Source organism: Hypoxylon trugodes (genome assembly GCF_022578975.1).
Source record: "Hypoxylon trugodes strain CBS 135444 unplaced genomic scaffold F4822scaffold_10, whole genome shotgun sequence".
Lineage (NCBI taxonomy): Eukaryota > Fungi > Ascomycota > Sordariomycetes > Xylariales > Hypoxylaceae > Hypoxylon > Hypoxylon trugodes.
In genome coordinates, this window is record NW_026250025.1 from 1,629,840 (window position 1) to 1,647,027 (window position 17,188).

Genomic DNA, 17,188 nt, shown 5'->3' on the forward strand with positions numbered 1-17,188 from the left:
TAATCCGGTACGGCACATAGCGCAGTAGGCCGTATTTTTGCACGCGATAAAGTATTCACTGACAACTTCAACCATACCGATATATGCATGTCAATGAATGCATGTAGATATCTACAATCCAATCGCTTCAATCTTTCACAACCAGGGAAAACCCGCCGCTAACGAGCGCCTGGCATTCAATATAAAAAGTCGGAAACAGGTTGCGAAGGACGAGCACACAAATAGTCCGTGGATCACCGTCGTCGTTTTAGGATTTAGGGGGTTTACCACGGAGGTACTTGGGTACCTCCGTAGGGCTGATAATCTGCACCCCGGGATCTAGATCGATTGCCGTTTTTAGATCGATCTCGCATCCACGATGACGTATGAGCGTGTCAAAGGGTGTCGTTATCTAGAGGGGGGTGTAATGTACGAAAAAGCAAAATCCAAAGAAAATAAACATAAAATAGTGTTTTTTCCCCTCGGGAACGTTTCTGACTCGTATCTTATTCCGACATTTTTATTTAGCCCAGTTTAATGCTTTGCTCCTCGTTGAATCGTATTGCTTGTTGCTAGTATAAATCAGTCACGTCTAGTCGCCCGCTTTTAGTTGTAAAGCGAGTCCGTTGTACGAAACCGATATTTCAATTGCAATTACAGTTCCAATTAAAAAATTATTCCAAAATGCCGCCCAAAAGAACCGCGAAGCAAAGAGTCACAAGCGCCGACGAAACACCAAACAAAAAACCCAAAATCGAAAACGCATCATCTGACCCGCTACGAGAACCACACCATTTCGCAGCTGAGGCCGAAGAACACGGCATCGTACTACGCAAATACTACCCTCCAGAAATGAGTAATGCGCGCGCGCAAGCATACAACGACAACACACTCCCGCGACCCATCGAGCAACTCGAAGCCGCGCTAGAAGAAACAGCGTCAGCGCGTAAGGATATACAAGTCGGTGAAGCAGTGATACATTGGTTCAAGATGGATCTGCGAACAACTGACAACCGCGCATTATGGGAGGCGAGCCAGAAAGCGCAAGAAGCGGGCGTGCCGTTGATATGTGTGTACATCGTGAGTCCCGAGGACCTCGAGGCGCATTTTACGGCGCCCGTGCGTGTAGATTTTATGATCCGTACTTTGCACGCGCTAAAGGCGGATTTGGTGGAGTTGGATATTCCGTTGTATGTTGAGACTGTGGCGAAAAGGAAGGATATACCTGAACGTATCGTCGATTTCATGCAGGAATGGGGCGCGAATCATTTATACGCTAATATCGAGTACGAGGTCGATGAATTGAGGAGGGAGGCTAAGATGGTGGGATTGTGCGCGGAGAAGGGGTTGGCTATGATGCCATTTCACGATACGTGTATTGTAGCGCCGGGTGCATTGCATACGGGTACTGGGAAGCAGTATGCGGTTTACTCGCCGTGGTTCCGGGCTTGGGTCGCGCATATCCATGCAAATCCAGAACTTCTTAGCCCCTTTGATCCTCCGGCGAAGAATCCGCCCGATGCCCGTGAGAAGGTGGCTGCGCTATTCGATTACGAGATACCAGATGTACCGGAAAACAAGCGGTTGTCTGAAGAAGATGCGAAGAGATTCGGTGCTACTTGGCCCGCAGGTGAACGCGAAGCTATGGATAGGCTTGACAAATTCTGCGAGGAGAAAATCGCACAGTACGGAAAAAAGCGTAACTTCCCTTCCGAGGCGGCGACGTCCTCAATATCAGTCCATCTAGCGGCTGGAACTCTGTGCGCGAGGACTGCGGTGCGTACTGCGAGAGATAGGAATAAGACAAAGAAGCTGGATGCAGGGGTTGAGGGAATCCAAGCTTGGATCAGCGAAGTTGCCTGGCGGGATTTTTATAAGCATGTTTTGGTTCATTGGCCTTATATATGGTAAGTCCGAGCGCATTTATGTCTCCATTCCTCAATAAGAATGTCGTGCTAACGAATCACAGCATGAACAAACCGTTTAAACCCGAATACTCTAATATTGAATGGTCTTATAATTCGGCACATTTCGAGGCATGGTGTCAAGGACGTACCGGCTTCCCAATGGTCGATGCCGCGATGCGACAGGTCCAAGGCATTGGGTGGATGCATAACCGATGCCGAATGGTCGTGGCCTCCTTCCTATGCAAGGATCTACTACTGGATTGGCGTATGGGCGAACGATTCTTCATGGAGAATCTCATTGACGGCGACTTCGCATCCAATAACGGCGGATGGGGCTTTAGCGCGTCCGTCGGCGTTGATCCGCAGCCGTACTTTCGCATCTTCAACCCTTTGCTTCAGAGTGAGAAATTCGATCCCGACGGTGACTATATCCGTAAGTGGATACCGGAGCTTAGTGGGATTAAGGGGAAAGCTATTCATGATCCGTATAATCGGGGCGCTGCGGCGGAGGCTAAAAAGGCGGGATACCCCGAGCCGATTGCGAATCATAAGGAGAGCAGGGACCGGGCGCTTAAAGCGTATAAGGCGGGCATTGATGGGGACAAGCCATGATCTTAGATTGAATTATTTTGTCGAAATATCCATCGGATCACTTTTGTAGGGGACAGGGATCGGTTCGAGGCGTTAGTTTCTGACGGTGCTTTTGGAACAATTATGTTTGCGGTTTTCATCTAAGTCTATATTGAATCATTTTAAGACCGCGTGCTGAAATGTCTCGACTCGTCGCTATATCATGAAATTGAGGGAACAACGACAGGGTCCAAATATTGTAGCAGAGCTTAGGGGAGTTCCGCTAATGCCCTAAGCCTGTAATTTCCTTCGGCATCGGGTATGGACTCCTTTCTGGATATTCAAGTTTACCTAATGAGAGAAAAGGGAATAGTTCATCAAAGAGATAATCTTAGAGTAATTGTACCTATATATAGTTTTCGTCGTGACAATGAGTGTAACTGTCGTGGTGCTAGAAATTATGAACTCTCATGGCGTCGATTGAGAAAGAATAGCGGAGCGTAGGCGCTGTCCCAATTCCTTCTAGGGGAGTTGTAGGCGATCACTTGATTACCTAATAGCTATGGAGATCTAATGAACCTCGGCATCGCCAACTTGATCGCTCACCTGATTCCGTTCTCCTCACACATGACCTTCTTGGTTCAATTAATGTAATAAAAAATGCCATTGAGTGTTTCGAATTCACTGGTTATATCAATAAGGAACATCGCATCACGGCGGTCTACTCTTTACCTACGTGGAGGTCCTTTTCAATTGATCGGATCCATCCGATTAATCTCATCTCACTCTGTGCGGGCCATCGGAGTATCTCCGAAAGCGTGCGAAAGCTACCACCAATCGCCAAGCACCGCATTATGTTCCATAGTATATAAAAGTCGTTACATGTATTCCACCAGAACCCTCACAATGCCCCAAAAGATGCAGACACCAGCAGAACCCGCCAAAAAGGAAGTAGGGACACCACGCCCCAGCGCAAGCGTCATCCTCCTCTCCCCCGAAAACGAAGTGTTATTACTACACAGAGTGCGGACATCATCCGTATTTCCAGAGGCCCATGTATTCCCCGGCGGCAATCTATCCGAATTCCACGACGGAAGTATTCCGACGGCGGATAGTGCCGATCGGCATACGGACTCGCTAGCTTATCAGCTCGGAGCGATCCGAGAGACGTTCGAAGAAAGCGGGATTTTGATTGCGCGGGAAAAGGGTGGAGATGGGGAACTCTCGAATGTATCTAACGCCGATCGGGATAAGGCCCGAAAGTCTATTTACAAGAATGAAGTCCGCTTCGTCGAATGGCTTGAGAGTGTTGGTGGAGTCGCGGATACAGGTAATTTTTTTTTTCGGATGGATCCGTCGGAAGTTATCCGGAAAATCGGGAACTAAACGCCATATAGATAATCTCATACCTTTTACGAGATGGATCACGCCGCTCGGCCGCATGAGCCGGTTTACTACGCAGATGTATATTTACATGCTACCGCTGTCAAATAATAGCGGAAATAATACCGACCCCGCTATATCAACCGCGCAATCTGAAGCCCATGTCCCAACGCCCGACGGCGACGTCGAGATTACGGCTGCACGTTTCGATACCCCTAGCACTTGGCTGGAGAAACAACGACAGCGTGAAATTATTATGTTCCCGCCGCAATGTTTTTTGCTGCACTTGCTTTCGCAGTTTCTAACCGGGCCGCCGGAAGGTTCGTTAGGTTCAAGGGAATTGGTGGAGTATTATAGAGCACAGAGGGATAAGTTGAAGGACTTCCTATCGGAAGTACCGACGGCGAATGAACCGAGCGCGGCGGAACATCCGACGGCTCGCATCCCGTGGGCGGAGAAGGTGATTAGTCCGACAGTCCTAGGTATTCGGTCGAGTGATAAGAGGTCTATATTAGCACTTGATAAACCCGGTCCGGAGCTCAAGGGAAGTGATAGAGGTGGTGATTGGGAAAGAGTTGTATTGGTGAATTTCGCGAAAGGGGTAGCTAGAGATGTTGAGGTTAGGGGTAGAAAGGAAGTGCTTGAAGAAGAGAGGAGATTGGAGAATGCATCAAGAGAGCCGAAGCTATGAGTTTTGCTTGGATTCTAGTAGATTAATCTAGCTGCACTATTAGGAAGCTAACATCTCGATGGCTGGTATAGAATTGTACATACATATAGCAAGATGATATCCTTCGGAACTTTGCCGAAACTTGTAACCCCTATTCGCCATCAGAGGAGAACACCGTGTTTTCCGCAATGCCACACTGTCCAATTTTCGGATAACCTCCGAAAGTTAGCCGGCTTACAACTCCGATCCGCTTTCGGCGCACCTGCACACAAACTTATGTAACAACAACAATATCATAGAAGAGTCAGCTAGCGCGCCAGGCACCGCGACAATTATTAGGACATTGGTTCGGAGGGGATATAGTACCCCTAAATCATGGCTACGACTTCACCCCCCTACCACCCACGCGTTGGTGTCGCGGCGCTGATCCGCGATGCACAGGGTCGGTTTGTCATGGGGAAGCGGAAGGGGAATCACGGTGGTGGTACGTCTCCCTTCTTCCGATCCTCTTTTTCAACAACCCCTTTTCGTGTGGATGGCTAATAATCGCACTAGGTACTTGGCAATTCCCCGGCGGCCACCTAGAAATGGGAGAAACACTAATAGCATGCGCCGAGCGCGAAACGCTTGAAGAGACGGGACTAAAAGTCAAGGGGCTCAGAGTAGCAGCCGTAACGAATGCGATATTTGATCCGCAGACGAAACACTATGTCACGGTGTTTGTGATGTGTGAGCGGGAGAATGAGGAGGACCAGCCGGTGGTGAGGTTACTTTTTATTGCCCCCTCCTTTTCTTTAGTTTACTTGGTGCTAGTTGAGTATGAAGCCATGGTACTAATAGGAGTCTAGATCTTGGAACCGGAGAAATGCGAAAGTTGGCATTGGATACCATGGGACGATGTGAAGCGGTGGTGTGAACATCACGGTGACGAGGTGACGCCGGAGTGGGCTAATAATAAGTGCTTCATGCCTATCTTAGAGCTGGCTCGGAATTATCCGCAGTTGGATTCTTTCATGCTGTGAGGACTACCTGTTATAGAATTTATTATGAAGATAGATCGTGGTTATTGACATGGATGAACGTCTTGGTATCACGCCAATTATTAGCACCGCTCTAAATCTTTCTGAATATTGACTCCACGACACCACTATCTATCTTCAATCACCAGCGAGAATGCGCCGCTGTCTTGATTGGTATTATAGATTATTCTCAATCACCGCCAGCTCCGCCATCTGCGCTGCAATATTCTGCTTCGCCGCATCAGTAGGCTCGATATAAGGGCGTCTCGGCTTCAATTTCTCCACTGCACCCTCAATACCCGCCGCCTTCGCCGTATGAATTGCCGCCGCATACTTCGTTGCGGCAATACCGGCCTTACAGGGCTGTTCAGCCAATGCAGCTTTCTGATGTAATGCTAGCGCTTCCTGGTACTTCCCTTCCTTGTATAACTTGTAGATCTGGACGATGCTCTTAGGGAACACATTCCCGAACGCAGCGATACATCCCGCGGAGCCCACACTCAGACCTCCGATCAAGAAATCGGACTGGCCTCCGAAAGTTGCGAAACGCTCCGATGGCAACTCGGCAGCGAGGCGCGTGATCTTTGCCACGGAGCCGCAGGTCAGTTTCACACCTACGATGTTGCTGTGCTGATTCGCCAGCTTCGCGATAGTCGCGGAGTCTAAATCAACCCCGTTGCAGACGCCGGGGAAGTTGTACAGCACGACGGGAAGAGGACTCTCGTTGGCGATGTCAGCGTAGAAGTTCTCGATGACGGCCTGAGTGGTTGCTTTCCCGAAGTAGCCCGGCGGCAACACAAGGACGTAGTTGGCACCGGCCTCTGCTGCATCGACGATGAATTCTAGAACTTGGCGTGTGGAGTGACCACCACAGCCCGCCATGATTGGGAAGGATGGCCCGACTGCTTGACGGGCCGTTTGTAGCAATGTCTTCCGCTCCTCGCGGGTAAGTAGGAAAGTTTCGGCATTGGTTCCTAGAATTACAAGACCAGCAAGACCGGTTTTGGAGAGATAGGAATAGTATGTTGCTTGAGATTCTGTGTCTAATGTATCGGTCTTTGGGTCGAAAAAGGTAACTGCTGGCGTCCAGATGCCGCTTGGAGGAACTTTCGGAAACGACATTGCGAATCTATTTTAGGAAATCCTTCCTTTCTTCTTTCTATTTTAATATATTAATATTTTATAACCTGCTAGTTGATTGATGCTGGTGATGCCTATAATATAGTCCCGATTCGGGGACGTGGGGTCGTCGGTTGGGCTAGTTCGGTACATTTAGGCCGACCTTGGCAGTCCGCTCTCGGCATAAGAGGATCCTAAGACTTCCGAGAAATCGAGAAATCCATTCAAAATATCTACAATAACCTTGGATTATCTTGCTAGAATTCGCGAGTATCATCAAAATATTATCATACGAAGATAATAAACCTTGAATCGGGGCTAGTCTCTGCTTTAGCGGTCATAATGAGCGGGTAATCGTTCCGAATACTGCTGCATTTAGGTGGGTTTGGAGCGGGAGGATCGCCTGGACCTTCCCGGAAGACATTGATCTCTAGTACTCGAGACTATGGTATCATTATTGTTTTGTCATAAATATTGAAATCGACGATCTTTGATATCTTAAGCTTGCGTAAAAGTACGAGTATTATATTTGGGGTTGGTCATATTGGGTACGCTGGAATCGCGATCTTGAATTCAAGTGTACCCAAACACTCAAGCGCTATAGGGCGAGGAAATCGTGAGATATTTTGACTTCTTCTTTCTGAGGAGTTAGCATGTTAGTTGAACAAATCGGAAAGATTCTATTTCTCAATTTGATCATGAGACTTTGGTAGGGGTTGCGTTGAGGGTTCAAGTTGCAGGTGGGTTCCGGGGATCGAATGGGGATTTGAAGTGAAGAAAATATTATGTAATAACCTATCGATAAGCACCGATAAAGCCCTGCTTATGCACATGCACAATTCTTGCATTAGATGGAGCCATGCATTCTGCGCATCATCTGCTCTGGATCAATTGTACATCTTTATACTTTATACAAACCCTTGCTCGTTTGTTCGTCGTGCCTCGTCGCGCCCAGGTAGTGCGACTTAATAACTTTTATTCAATACCCCTACTTGTCGCCTTCGATGAATAATAGACATCACATTTAAGCAATCTATCTATGGGTTGATTTGACTTACTGTGGTCCTCTATCGAAGAGGACCATGAAGCTACCACTACTAATTCGCATATCTGCAGTGGCCAAGCGACGCGCGCGCCATTGACGACATGTATAACCAAAATAAAATTGTGAGGAGATTACTCGGCCGACAGAACCCAAATACCCCTCATGATGGAAATCTCGGTGTTACGAGCTCGCCCGTCCCACAATCCTTCCGACCTAATGCCTCTCAAGACGCGATTTACTCTTCCGCAGCACCCGTAGCCTGCCTTGACAGGTCTCCCGATGGCCAGACTGCTGTGTTGGGTGGTCGCCATATTCTCAAGACAATTCACTTCGATGGATTGCAAATTAAAGAGGGCTTCGACATCCGCGCCGTTATTGCGAATAAAAGCAACGCTGCAAGTTTAGCATCCGACCAACTATCTATAAAAGATGTCAAATTAGCATCAAACCACGGCAGTGACCTATGCATATTTACCGCTTGCGCAAATGGGAAAATATTTATGTATGATATAAGTCGTTTGGGATTAGGAGCTGGACTCGAGACTATACAGATTAGGGAGGACTCGCGACAGATTAATGTACTCGATTTTAACCCCCATCGAGGAACGTTGCTGTTGTCGGGAAGTCAAGATGGGACCGTGCGCTGTTTTGATGTGAAAGCACCGATACCTAGTCGAACCGGCCCAACATTCCGAACAGTCCAGGCTTTCCGCTGCAATGCCGATGGAGTTAGTGATGTCAAGTGGTCGCCAAAAGATGGTTTCGTTTTCGCTTGCGCTACGGATTCCGGTGTCGTATTGAAATGGGATATTCGAAAGGCTTCTGCGCCGATTCTAAAAATTAATGCTCATGATACTCAGAAGGGAGCTTCTTCGATCTCATGGCACGCCGATGGTGACCATTTAATTAGCGCTGGGCTGGATAGTAAATGCTATGTTTGGGATTTGTCTGGAAATGCTGGGAAGAGGCAAAAGCCCAAGTGGACGATCAGCGCTCCGGCGCCAGTCACATCTGTGGCTTGGAGGCCCGGTCTTTGGTCTGCTACTGCGCAAGGACGTCGAGCTGCCCAAGTTGCTGTGTCATATGGTGGAGGTGCACATGCCAAAGAACACGGCATTAGCTCGGTGCATATCTGGGATCTAGCACGTCCAACAATGCCTTATAAGGAAATCGACATATTCGATAACGCACCTGGCGCTTTACTCTGGCACGATCAGGATTTACTATGGACTGCTGGTCCCGATGGTTTCTCTCAATGCGATATTGCATTCGCTCCGAGAGTTATAGATCGTCAGCCACTTTCAAATCTTGCCTTTTCCTCTCGAGGAGAAGCGCTCATGTTCCTTGAGGAAAGGATAGAGTTATCCCGACCCCGCCCGATGATTATGGCGCATCAAGGACTTCCTACCTCATCGTATAGCTCTAGTCCAACTGGCCAGATGCTCAGCGTCAGTCGTAGTGATTCGGAGGAGGACGTAATTGGTAGCTTTCTCGGCACAAAACGCCGTGCAGCTGACAAGCGTCGAGCAAACCGCTCAACTACTAACTTGAGTACAACGCCTCCATCCGGTACCGGCGCAGAAGATCAAGTTCTTCCTTTAGAACAGGGGATAAAGGTAACCGGACCATTTAAACCTCATCAGGTTATGGCGATTGGACCAATTCCCGCTGCTCCGAAAACGCATATATATCGTTATCTTTCCCGGCAGTACCTGGAAATCCTTGAACAGGAACTGCCACATTCTGAAGGAGGAGGACCTTTGAATGGCAGGGTTACTAAGATTATTGAGCGATATGCACGGGCTTCAGAGAGTGCCAGCCAGTTTCGACTCGCACAGACATGGCGTATCCTATCATACGCTATCAGTCTACTGCTTACTCGACGATCTCAATACCACTTAGAGCAGCGTTTAGTGCGTCGCGAGAAGTCATACCTTAGCATCGATAAAGCTATCCACGATACCAAGTTATCATTCTCGAAAGCAGACATATCACCGCAACTCAAGACTAATGGGGAGGACACCCCGAGGAAGCCGCCTTCTATAACTTCCCTCGAGGGCCGCCATTTATCGAAATCATTACTTGCTGATGAGATAGACAGCGAATCTAATGTTCCAACGCCATTAGCTCGACCTGTAAAGGAAGATACTAATCATTATCACGATTACGTTGCCTCAAAAGTATTGACCCCCGTCTTAGAGATGGAGAGCTTCAACTTACCACCTGCTATCTTACCGGATAGTGTTAGTCCACGGAAGAGGACTAATTCCATATCTCTCTCTACGCTGAGTCATGAAAGCCAGAAATCAAGTACGGAAGGATACGATTTCTATGATTTAGATGCCATCGGAAATATTCCGAATGCGATCGATGTTCCAAGGGGAAAGAGTCCGCTGGTTCTTGACTATGGACCGGGATCTCCGAACAGACAACGAAAACCCATAGCTAGGCATGATTCGGAAGAAAGCTACGCACAGATATTCTCTTTATCAGACACCAGCAGACAAACTTCGATTCTTACTAGTTCATCAGGCGGCAGTGGCAGTCGAATTTCTAGAAGAAATGATACAGATCACGAGAGTTTTGGCGATGTCGACACGGAGTACGGAAGTAGAATTAGGGGTAAACGGATCGAGGGATCCCCCGAACATACGAGATATGCAGTTAGGCATCCTGTACAAAGGCAGGACTCCGATACATTGACGGATGATTATAAAACCTCCCAGACGACTAGTGATACTGTGGATAGCGAGCCATCACATCAGCTTCACCAACGTCCTTCTCTGAGACATTCAACTCCTGGGTTAGTTCTACAAACAAAACTCTTCCAACAAAATTCCGTCACGGACCCACCGGAAGATCATCCATCACCGCATATCACTGAGACGGATTTTCTCCCTTGGGAGCATGATCCTCCTTACCCACACCCGATAGCAGCCGAAACTAAAGCGAAAATGCCTATCCCGCCTATAAATCCATATGATGTCCTATCACGCGCCCTTGCATTCGAGTCCAAACACTCGGCCTTGAACGCATCCGCTATGATTCTTCTCCTGAAACCCCTCGTTCCTAACGACGTTATCGATTCATACCAAGCGACGGCTATTCTCCGACAACATCATAACCGTCTCATGAATTTGAAATTGTTCATCGAAGCCGCTCTCCTGCGTAATCTTTGCGTCCGTGGTTGGCCAGAGGGTCTTGATACCTGGGGCGATAATTACACGTCGGTTTTCACGCCTGCACAGGTTGGCGTGCAAGCAGTTTTTACGTGTTCGCAGTGTCACAAACCACGTGAGATCGACCACTCACAGACAGATGGCCCTGGTATATGGAAATGCGAACGGTGCCGTGCCGTAATGGCGCCCTGCGCGGTCTGCGGACACCGCGACGCGACGGCAGATTCACCTCCGATAGTACCCCTTTCCGAAGGCTTTACCAAAGCAGCAGCATCCGAGAAATTTAATGAACCTATGTTATCAACGTGGTGGTACTGCCCCGGGTGTTCCCACGGGGGCCACGCGAACTGTCTGCAAGATTGGCACGCACCCATCACTCCACCCCCAAACCCCCCCTCTTCTACCACGATATCTCCTACGACTCCCCTCGATGGTCCCTTCCCCGAGACTAATAGCGATGGATGTTGTCCCTTCGATGGCTGCGGCCACGCGTGTCTACCCGGTAAATGGCGTAACGAAACAACAGCCGCCCGATCCGAAGAACTAGGTCGCGCGGTGCGCGAGCATACCCGTGGAAGTGTATCAATCGGTAGTTCTGGGGTTGGTATTAAACGCGCGAAGGAGAGGAAGGGGAGTAGTGCTGCTACATCCCTTGCTACGACGCCGTCTTCGACTGCGACGTTTATACGCGGCGATAGTATTGAAGTGCCCCAGAGTAGGGCTGTGGAGAGTGTCCGGGAGGCGCTTTCTGGCGCCGCGGAGATTATTGGGGGGGTTGGGGGGAGTGGAAGTGGAGGGAGTAATGGGTTGGGAGGTGGTGGGGGGTTGTTGGCGGGGATTTTGAGCTCGAGTCCGGGACGTAGTGGGGGGGTTTCTGGGGGAGGAAGTGGGAGTGGGGTGCCGGAGCGGAGGAAGAGTGTTAAGTTTGCTGCGGGGGAGAGGGAGAGGGAGAGGAGGTGAAGAATGCTGCTTATGCTGCGTTATATGCGTGTCCTGGTATATATGGGATAAGCGGGCTACTACCGAGAACTACAGAGTTGAGGATTGCGGATTATAATCACAGAATCGGGGGGCGGGACACCACAGTCGACATGCTATCACTGCTTATACCCTAGCTTGGAAGACGCACGGGTAGAGGCCCGTTGTTTGGATTAGTGTACTATATGAATTAACCACGGGGTTGAGTAATGTGGATTAGAATAGGGGAAGATGGAGATGATTAGTCATCCGGAATAAGGGGCTAGTGTGCCTCATGTTAGACGAATGGAAACATGCTTCAACGCTTGAATAGCACCTTAAAGATGGGGACATCTCAATATTGTGATAAGTTCACAGAAGAATGTCACGAGTTGTAGGACGTTTTTTAAATATCCGCCCATCTTAAGGTAGTCCATTACTAGATCATTTCTTCCCCATTCTTTTCATCGTCTAGATAAGTGTGTATACATCTCGCTCCTTTCTTTTGTTGAATTCCTAGTTTTCTTCTTTTCTTCTTTTCCTCTGGAGGAAGGGGGTATCGCATCTCTTCTTATGTTCTCAATACTTAACAATCGATCCATCTTTTCTTACATCGAGCTTCTACAAGCTCTCCCTTCGGTTGTTTATCAAGTAGTTCCCGTCACTTTAAGCATGTGCTCCAACATTCTCCCTCAACCCCTTCGTTCGCAACGTAAGTTTCGTGGCACCCTCATCGAACGGCAAGCCTATACTATCACCTCCCGAACCCGAACCTGAAGACGGAGACGGGCCATCAAAGACTAGCGTAGGAATACCATTCTCCTTACCACCAGAATCCGCAGCAGCAGCACCAACACCACCACCACTAGAAACCCTCCCCATAAGCGCCTCCCTCTGCCTCCCACCCCCAGCCCTCGCCTCACTATCCGCGCTCCCAGGTCGACTCCCCGCCGTACTCACACTAGCACCATCATCCACACCCCCTCTCCCACTTTTCGTCAACCTACCCGCCCAAAGCCCTCTTACCCCGCCTCGTTTACGCTCCGGCACTTCATCACGTCCCGCGCTACACACATAAAGTAAATACTTCAGATTCGGTAGTGTATGCCGTATATCCACAACCTTTAACCCCGCCGCCGAGCACAAGGCCTCGATATCTTTATTTAGTAAAAACCACGCGTAATCGAATCTATACTGCGCTGTAGCTCCACCGCGTAGGAAGAGCGGAAACTCGCGTTGGGAATCGGGGAGCAGGGATATATCATCGCGGATACTACACCGCGAACCGAGGGGTGAGATTGGGTATGGGAGAGGTACGAAGAGGTAGAATTGTAGATGGTGGGTTAGTTGCGCTACGTAGCCTAGGCCTGCGGATAACGCGTCTTCGGTTGCGGAGGAGAGGGTTGGGTCGTAGTCCGTGTTTGGTAGGGGGATGTTGCATATTCGGAAGGAGAGAGGCGCGCCTGAGGGTACCGGGGTAATCGGGAAGATGTGGGCGAGGTCTTCGCATATACGACGGCGTTGGCCGTGGATGCTTTCCTTTGTAGCTGCTAGTAAGGTACGTGAGGATGGAAGTTTGGATTGCGCGTGTGTGACGTCGTCCGCGGCTTTGGCCTGTGCGGCTCGGCCTTCTTGGATTGCGGTCCGTCGTGTTGCGATTGAGGCCTGGAGCTCGGCTTTTCGGGCTTGGGAGGCGCGGAGAGCGCGGGTTTGGGCTGATACGTATTTAGATACGAGGGAGGCGGATTCTTGGGCTTGGGGAACGGTGTCCGGGGGTACGCGTTCGAGGATTGAGTTTATTTGTGCGGTGAGGGCTTCGCGGGTTGCAAGGGCGTCTTGGATGGATGTGTCGAGGTTGGAGAGCTTCATTAACGCGTTGTAGGACGATGTGGGAAGGGTGGGAGCCTGTTTCGGTTCGGGTCGCTTGCTGGATAGGTCGAGGGAGTATAAGCCATCGAGTAGTTGGAAGACGAGGCAATTTGGGGGGAAGTGGTGGTTTCGTAGGCTTCCAAGATAATTCAAGGAGCGTAGGTCGACATGTTCGGTTAGGAGCAAGCTCCAGGACAGCTGTCGTTTAGCCCATATTTTGATGACGAATTGGGATCGCCGCGTGACGGGTAGTCCGGCTTGGGATAGGTCGAAAAAGCGGAAGTTGAAGTTGATTGCTCGCTCCCCTATTTCGCTGATGTAGATCGGGTCTTCATCTTCTTTGCAGTGCAGCGAGAAGAACACGTCGGCGGCTCTACCTTCGATGGTGTACTCTAACTGTTTCTGACGTGTGATGGGACTTATGTTTGCTAGGGTAGTGCTACGTCGTCGAGCATTGGCTCGTGTCGGTATCAAACTCTCGGAGGAATGAGCATGATGCAATTGTGGTGGAGGACCATCATGTAAAGCTTGGAGCTTGTTGGAAGGGAGGTCCGCTTCTAGATCGTCGGCGGCTCTACCTTGTGGTCGTGTGAAACTTAGATTCCGCAGGTGGATTCCTTGAAGATGCCGCAGGCGCCTGTTCTGTGGCAGCATTATGGATGTGCTGCTGCGTGGGCAGCGAGCGCACGTGGAAGATCATGGATGAAGGTAGGAAATAAATCTGGCGATGACGAATTTTTGGCGGCGCGACCTACAGCTATTCAGGTACCCGAGTAGGTACTTTTATTACGTAATACACACAGTAATCAAGCTTGATTATATAATGGCTGGGGCTAAATGTCTTGGCTCGCTACATAAGCGCACACTGTACGTAATCTCGTCCCTCACAACTTAAATCTACAATCCAAGCTTAACATCAACAACATCAACAACATCATCGGTCTTCGGAAGCGTACCTAGGGAGCTATAAAAATGCCTATCAATCCAATTTGCTACGTTAACGACGTAGCTATATGTAGGCAATACCTCCTTTTTAATGTAGTACTACCCAAATGCCATGACCGATTGGATGAATTTCATTCTGTCAGCCTAATATCTGTTAATGACGCCGTAGCCTGCAGTTCAACTTGCCAATCAAGGTCTGCTTGACTAGCGCCGAACAAAAGCCTCGAGGCAGTGCAATTTATAGATAATAAAAGCCGCTCTGGACTAATATTTAAATGCCTTCACATTTTTCAATCCCGCCTTCCTCGCTTTATCAGGACAATACTATCGATCATGGCTGAAGCACTTGGAATTGCAAGCAGTGGAATTGCGATCGCACAAATCGCTAGCCAAGTTGGCGGCGCTGTATTTAAACTGAAACGTCTTTGGGATGAGGTGAAAGATATTCCCGACGATATCGCCGATCTAATGGAGCAGATTGATTGCCTGGATCCAATCCTATGGGAAGCTGGAAATACCCTCGATCAAAGTGGTTTGCCGTCGATAGTTTGGAATGAACTCGCTTCAAAGCCGACTACAACGTATTGCCGCAAGGCTCTCCAGGACCTTACTGAGATGGCCGACGATCTAAGTTTCCAGATTAATAGTTCTTAAAAGGGCCGTAAGAAGATAGCATCCATGAAAGTCCTACTGAAAAAAGATGCCCTCAAGAAGTTAGAACGACGGCTTGAAGCCGCGATCAGGATGTTAACACTAGCCCAGCAATCCTATCTAGTGTAAGCAATGCACCAAGACACGTCACGTCGCAACTAACCATCCCCTAGAGCTCTCACGCGAGTGCAACCCGATATCATCGTTCATAAATTTGCGGTTTTAACGGCTCAACGAAGTCAACCCAAATCCCAACTGGTGAGATATGTCTCAACGGAGAAGAACGAACGGGACAGTTCAGATTCCGCCGAGACACACACAAACCAGGCAGGCGTGATTAGACACGACCGGTGGTCCTATCGGGGATTCAGAAAGCCTAGCATTTTTGGTACATTCCAGGTCGGCTCTTCTTCCACTTGGGGTCAAACAGTTCTGCTCCAAGCGCCGGCATGGCTTTCGCAGCGATCCTGGGAGTTACACGCCACTAGGGCCAAAGGCGCGTGGCAGTTAAATTTGCGCACCTATTCTATTGTACCTAAAGATAGCGAAGTCATGCGCCTAGCTGGAAATGGGTCTGTCGAAGAAATGCAAATGCTTTTTGATGCAGGGCAAGCGTCTCCTTTCGACCAGGACGAAAGGGGACTTACACTGCTCCATGTAAGCTCGTTGCGACACTCTTCCCTTCGTATTGCTAATATAGATATTCTTCTCAGCAAGCGACCCTCAGTGAAAGTTTTGTAATGGCTAAATACCTAATAAGCACCGGCCTAAGACCAGTGCAATACCTTGACCCTGAAAAAATGTAGGTGCGAAACCCCTACCCCATGGAAGCTTCTAACGAGGCTACTAGATCACCAGTAGAATTTATAGAGTTTATTGCCTCCCCATCCGCAAGACTTTCTTGGATTGAACAGACGTTAGACGATCCGTTTTTCGCTAAGAACCTTTTGGTTTTTCGAGTCTCAAGTTATTTCGATGCCGAAGATGACGGTGCACAAATGCCACAGCCGAGATGTTTCTGCAAATGGTTCATCCATGACTTTAAAAATTACAAGGCGGTTCTTCCGTACCAATGCCCGCAGCACCAGGTAACGTCTCTTGAATCGCGGTTGAAAGCAGCCTCGAGTGCTACGAACAACGGGTTGCAGTGCAGTCTACAAGTGGTCAAATATCTTATGGAGCCAGAATGGACAACTAAGCCCCGCAGCGTATGTTGTTACAATACAAGTTACCCGCTAATTTGGTCGGCGTTTCGCGGACTATGCTCCTCTACGGGCTTGCGTTCCAAGTTTAAGATATATCAGAGCAAACCCCCAGTTGCCAATTCAAGCGAAACTTCGAGTGATCGGGTCACGTTCCTAGCCAGTGTGATTAGGCACACTGATATGGAAATATACGAGTATAAGAATATATACAAAGGATCCACCCTAATGTGCGCACTATATACCATAGCAATTGCTGTAGCTCGGCGCATCAAACTGCCACACATCCACCACCAAAGACCCGCTCTAATACTAAAGTTATGGCTCAGAGCATTGCAGCTAGGCGGCATACATCTAAACAGGTATGGGCAACGTGAGAGTGATATTATAGCCGACACCTGTGCTCTCCGTCGGGTTGAAGTTGATGAGTGGAGCGATACATATATGTGGTCTGTCTATGTCTCTATATATCTAATCAGCTTCAAATTCGGGCCTGAACCCGAGGACTGGAAATTCTACTTCGACGAATCGACCGACGAATTCACCGGTGACTTCTGGAGGCTGATCGAGGATCCGCCACTGTGTATCCCAGGGTCATGGGTCAATTAGTGGCCGACAACCTCATGGCTTGGGATGTCGTTGACACAGGGCACATTGTTTTGACAACATTAAATTACGGATCACTATCTCCTA

The 17,188-nt window shown here is 49.0% G+C and overlaps 8 protein-coding genes across 8 annotated transcripts; 6 read left to right on the forward strand and 2 right to left on the reverse strand.

Annotated features, from left to right (window-relative positions):
• Window positions 1–490: 490 nt before the first annotated feature.
• On the forward strand, window positions 491–3,092 carry F4822DRAFT_418931 (deoxyribodipyrimidine photo-lyase). The gene is made up of 2 exons (XM_051459574.1): window positions 491–1,886; window positions 1,949–3,092. The coding sequence occupies exons 1-2, from the start codon at window positions 664–666 to the stop codon at window positions 2,496–2,498; spliced, it is 1,773 nt and encodes a 590-aa protein (XP_051309956.1). The 5' UTR covers window positions 491–663; the 3' UTR covers window positions 2,499–3,092.
• Window positions 3,093–3,362: 270 nt separating this feature from the next.
• On the forward strand, window positions 3,363–4,530 carry F4822DRAFT_434123 (uncharacterized protein; the record flags this gene model as incomplete). The annotated part of the gene is made up of 2 exons (XM_051461951.1): window positions 3,363–3,786; window positions 3,854–4,530. 2 exons carry the CDS (start codon window positions 3,363–3,365, stop codon window positions 4,528–4,530), a joined length of 1,101 nt encoding a protein of 366 aa, XP_051309957.1.
• Window positions 4,531–4,721: 191 nt separating this feature from the next.
• Window positions 4,722–5,618, forward strand: F4822DRAFT_63019 (NUDIX hydrolase domain-like protein). The gene is made up of 3 exons (XM_051463768.1): window positions 4,722–4,993; window positions 5,065–5,270; window positions 5,358–5,618. Exons 1-3 carry the CDS (start codon window positions 4,885–4,887, stop codon window positions 5,529–5,531), a joined length of 489 nt encoding a protein of 162 aa, XP_051309958.1. The 5' UTR covers window positions 4,722–4,884; the 3' UTR covers window positions 5,532–5,618.
• F4822DRAFT_63034 (aldolase) lies at window positions 5,532–6,948 on the reverse strand. Its single transcript, XM_051463769.1, has one exon. It carries the CDS (start codon window positions 6,648–6,650, stop codon window positions 5,706–5,708), a length of 945 nt encoding a protein of 314 aa, XP_051309959.1. The 5' UTR covers window positions 6,651–6,948; the 3' UTR covers window positions 5,532–5,705.
• A 592-nt stretch (window positions 6,949–7,540) lies between these two features.
• F4822DRAFT_63064 (uncharacterized protein) lies at window positions 7,541–12,163 on the forward strand. Its single transcript, XM_051463771.1, has one exon. It carries the CDS (start codon window positions 7,794–7,796, stop codon window positions 11,829–11,831), a length of 4,038 nt encoding a protein of 1,345 aa, XP_051309960.1. The 5' UTR covers window positions 7,541–7,793; the 3' UTR covers window positions 11,832–12,163.
• Window positions 12,164–14,524, reverse strand: F4822DRAFT_63062 (UV radiation resistance protein and autophagy-related subunit 14-domain-containing protein). Its single transcript, XM_051463770.1, has one exon. It carries the CDS (start codon window positions 14,349–14,351, stop codon window positions 12,495–12,497), a length of 1,857 nt encoding a protein of 618 aa, XP_051309961.1. The 5' UTR covers window positions 14,352–14,524; the 3' UTR covers window positions 12,164–12,494.
• Window positions 14,525–14,587: 63 nt separating this feature from the next.
• F4822DRAFT_63089 (uncharacterized protein) lies at window positions 14,588–15,731 on the forward strand. Its single transcript, XM_051463772.1, has 2 exons — window positions 14,588–15,418; window positions 15,467–15,731. Exon 1 carries the CDS (start codon window positions 14,976–14,978, stop codon window positions 15,294–15,296), a length of 321 nt encoding a protein of 106 aa, XP_051309962.1. The 5' UTR covers window positions 14,588–14,975; the 3' UTR covers window positions 15,297–15,418; window positions 15,467–15,731.
• Window positions 15,321–17,104, forward strand: F4822DRAFT_434129 (uncharacterized protein; the record flags this gene model as incomplete). The annotated part of the gene is made up of 4 exons (XM_051461952.1): window positions 15,321–15,418; window positions 15,467–15,950; window positions 16,007–16,095; window positions 16,144–17,104. The coding sequence occupies 4 exons, from the start codon at window positions 15,321–15,323 to the stop codon at window positions 17,102–17,104; spliced, it is 1,632 nt and encodes a 543-aa protein (XP_051309963.1).
• Between the last annotated feature and the right edge of the window lie 84 nt (window positions 17,105–17,188).

What these genes read in the sequence shown, in the direction of transcription:
- F4822DRAFT_418931 (XM_051459574.1), top strand. Translation starts at nt 664, where the DNA reads ATGCCGCCCAAAAGAACCGCGAAGCAAAGAGTCACAAGCGCCGACGAA. An exon ending in GTTCATTGGCCTTATATATG is followed by an intron (nt 1,887 to 1,948) that starts GTAAGTCCGAGC and finishes AACGAATCACAG; the next exon opens with CATGAACAAACCGTTTAAAC.
- F4822DRAFT_63019 (XM_051463768.1), top strand. Translation starts at nt 4,885, where the DNA reads ATGGCTACGACTTCACCCCCCTACCACCCACGCGTTGGTGTCGCGGCG. An exon ending in GAAGGGGAATCACGGTGGTG is followed by an intron (nt 4,994 to 5,064) that starts GTACGTCTCCCT and finishes TAATCGCACTAG; the next exon opens with GTACTTGGCAATTCCCCGGC. An exon ending in ATGAGGAGGACCAGCCGGTG is followed by an intron (nt 5,271 to 5,357) that starts GTGAGGTTACTT and finishes ATAGGAGTCTAG; the next exon opens with ATCTTGGAACCGGAGAAATG.
- F4822DRAFT_63034 (XM_051463769.1), bottom strand. Translation starts at nt 6,650, where the DNA reads ATGTCGTTTCCGAAAGTTCCTCCAAGCGGCATCTGGACGCCAGCAGTT.
- F4822DRAFT_63064 (XM_051463771.1), top strand. Translation starts at nt 7,794, where the DNA reads ATGTATAACCAAAATAAAATTGTGAGGAGATTACTCGGCCGACAGAAC.
- F4822DRAFT_63062 (XM_051463770.1), bottom strand. Translation starts at nt 14,351, where the DNA reads ATGCTGCCACAGAACAGGCGCCTGCGGCATCTTCAAGGAATCCACCTG.
- F4822DRAFT_63089 (XM_051463772.1), top strand. Translation starts at nt 14,976, where the DNA reads ATGGCTGAAGCACTTGGAATTGCAAGCAGTGGAATTGCGATCGCACAA.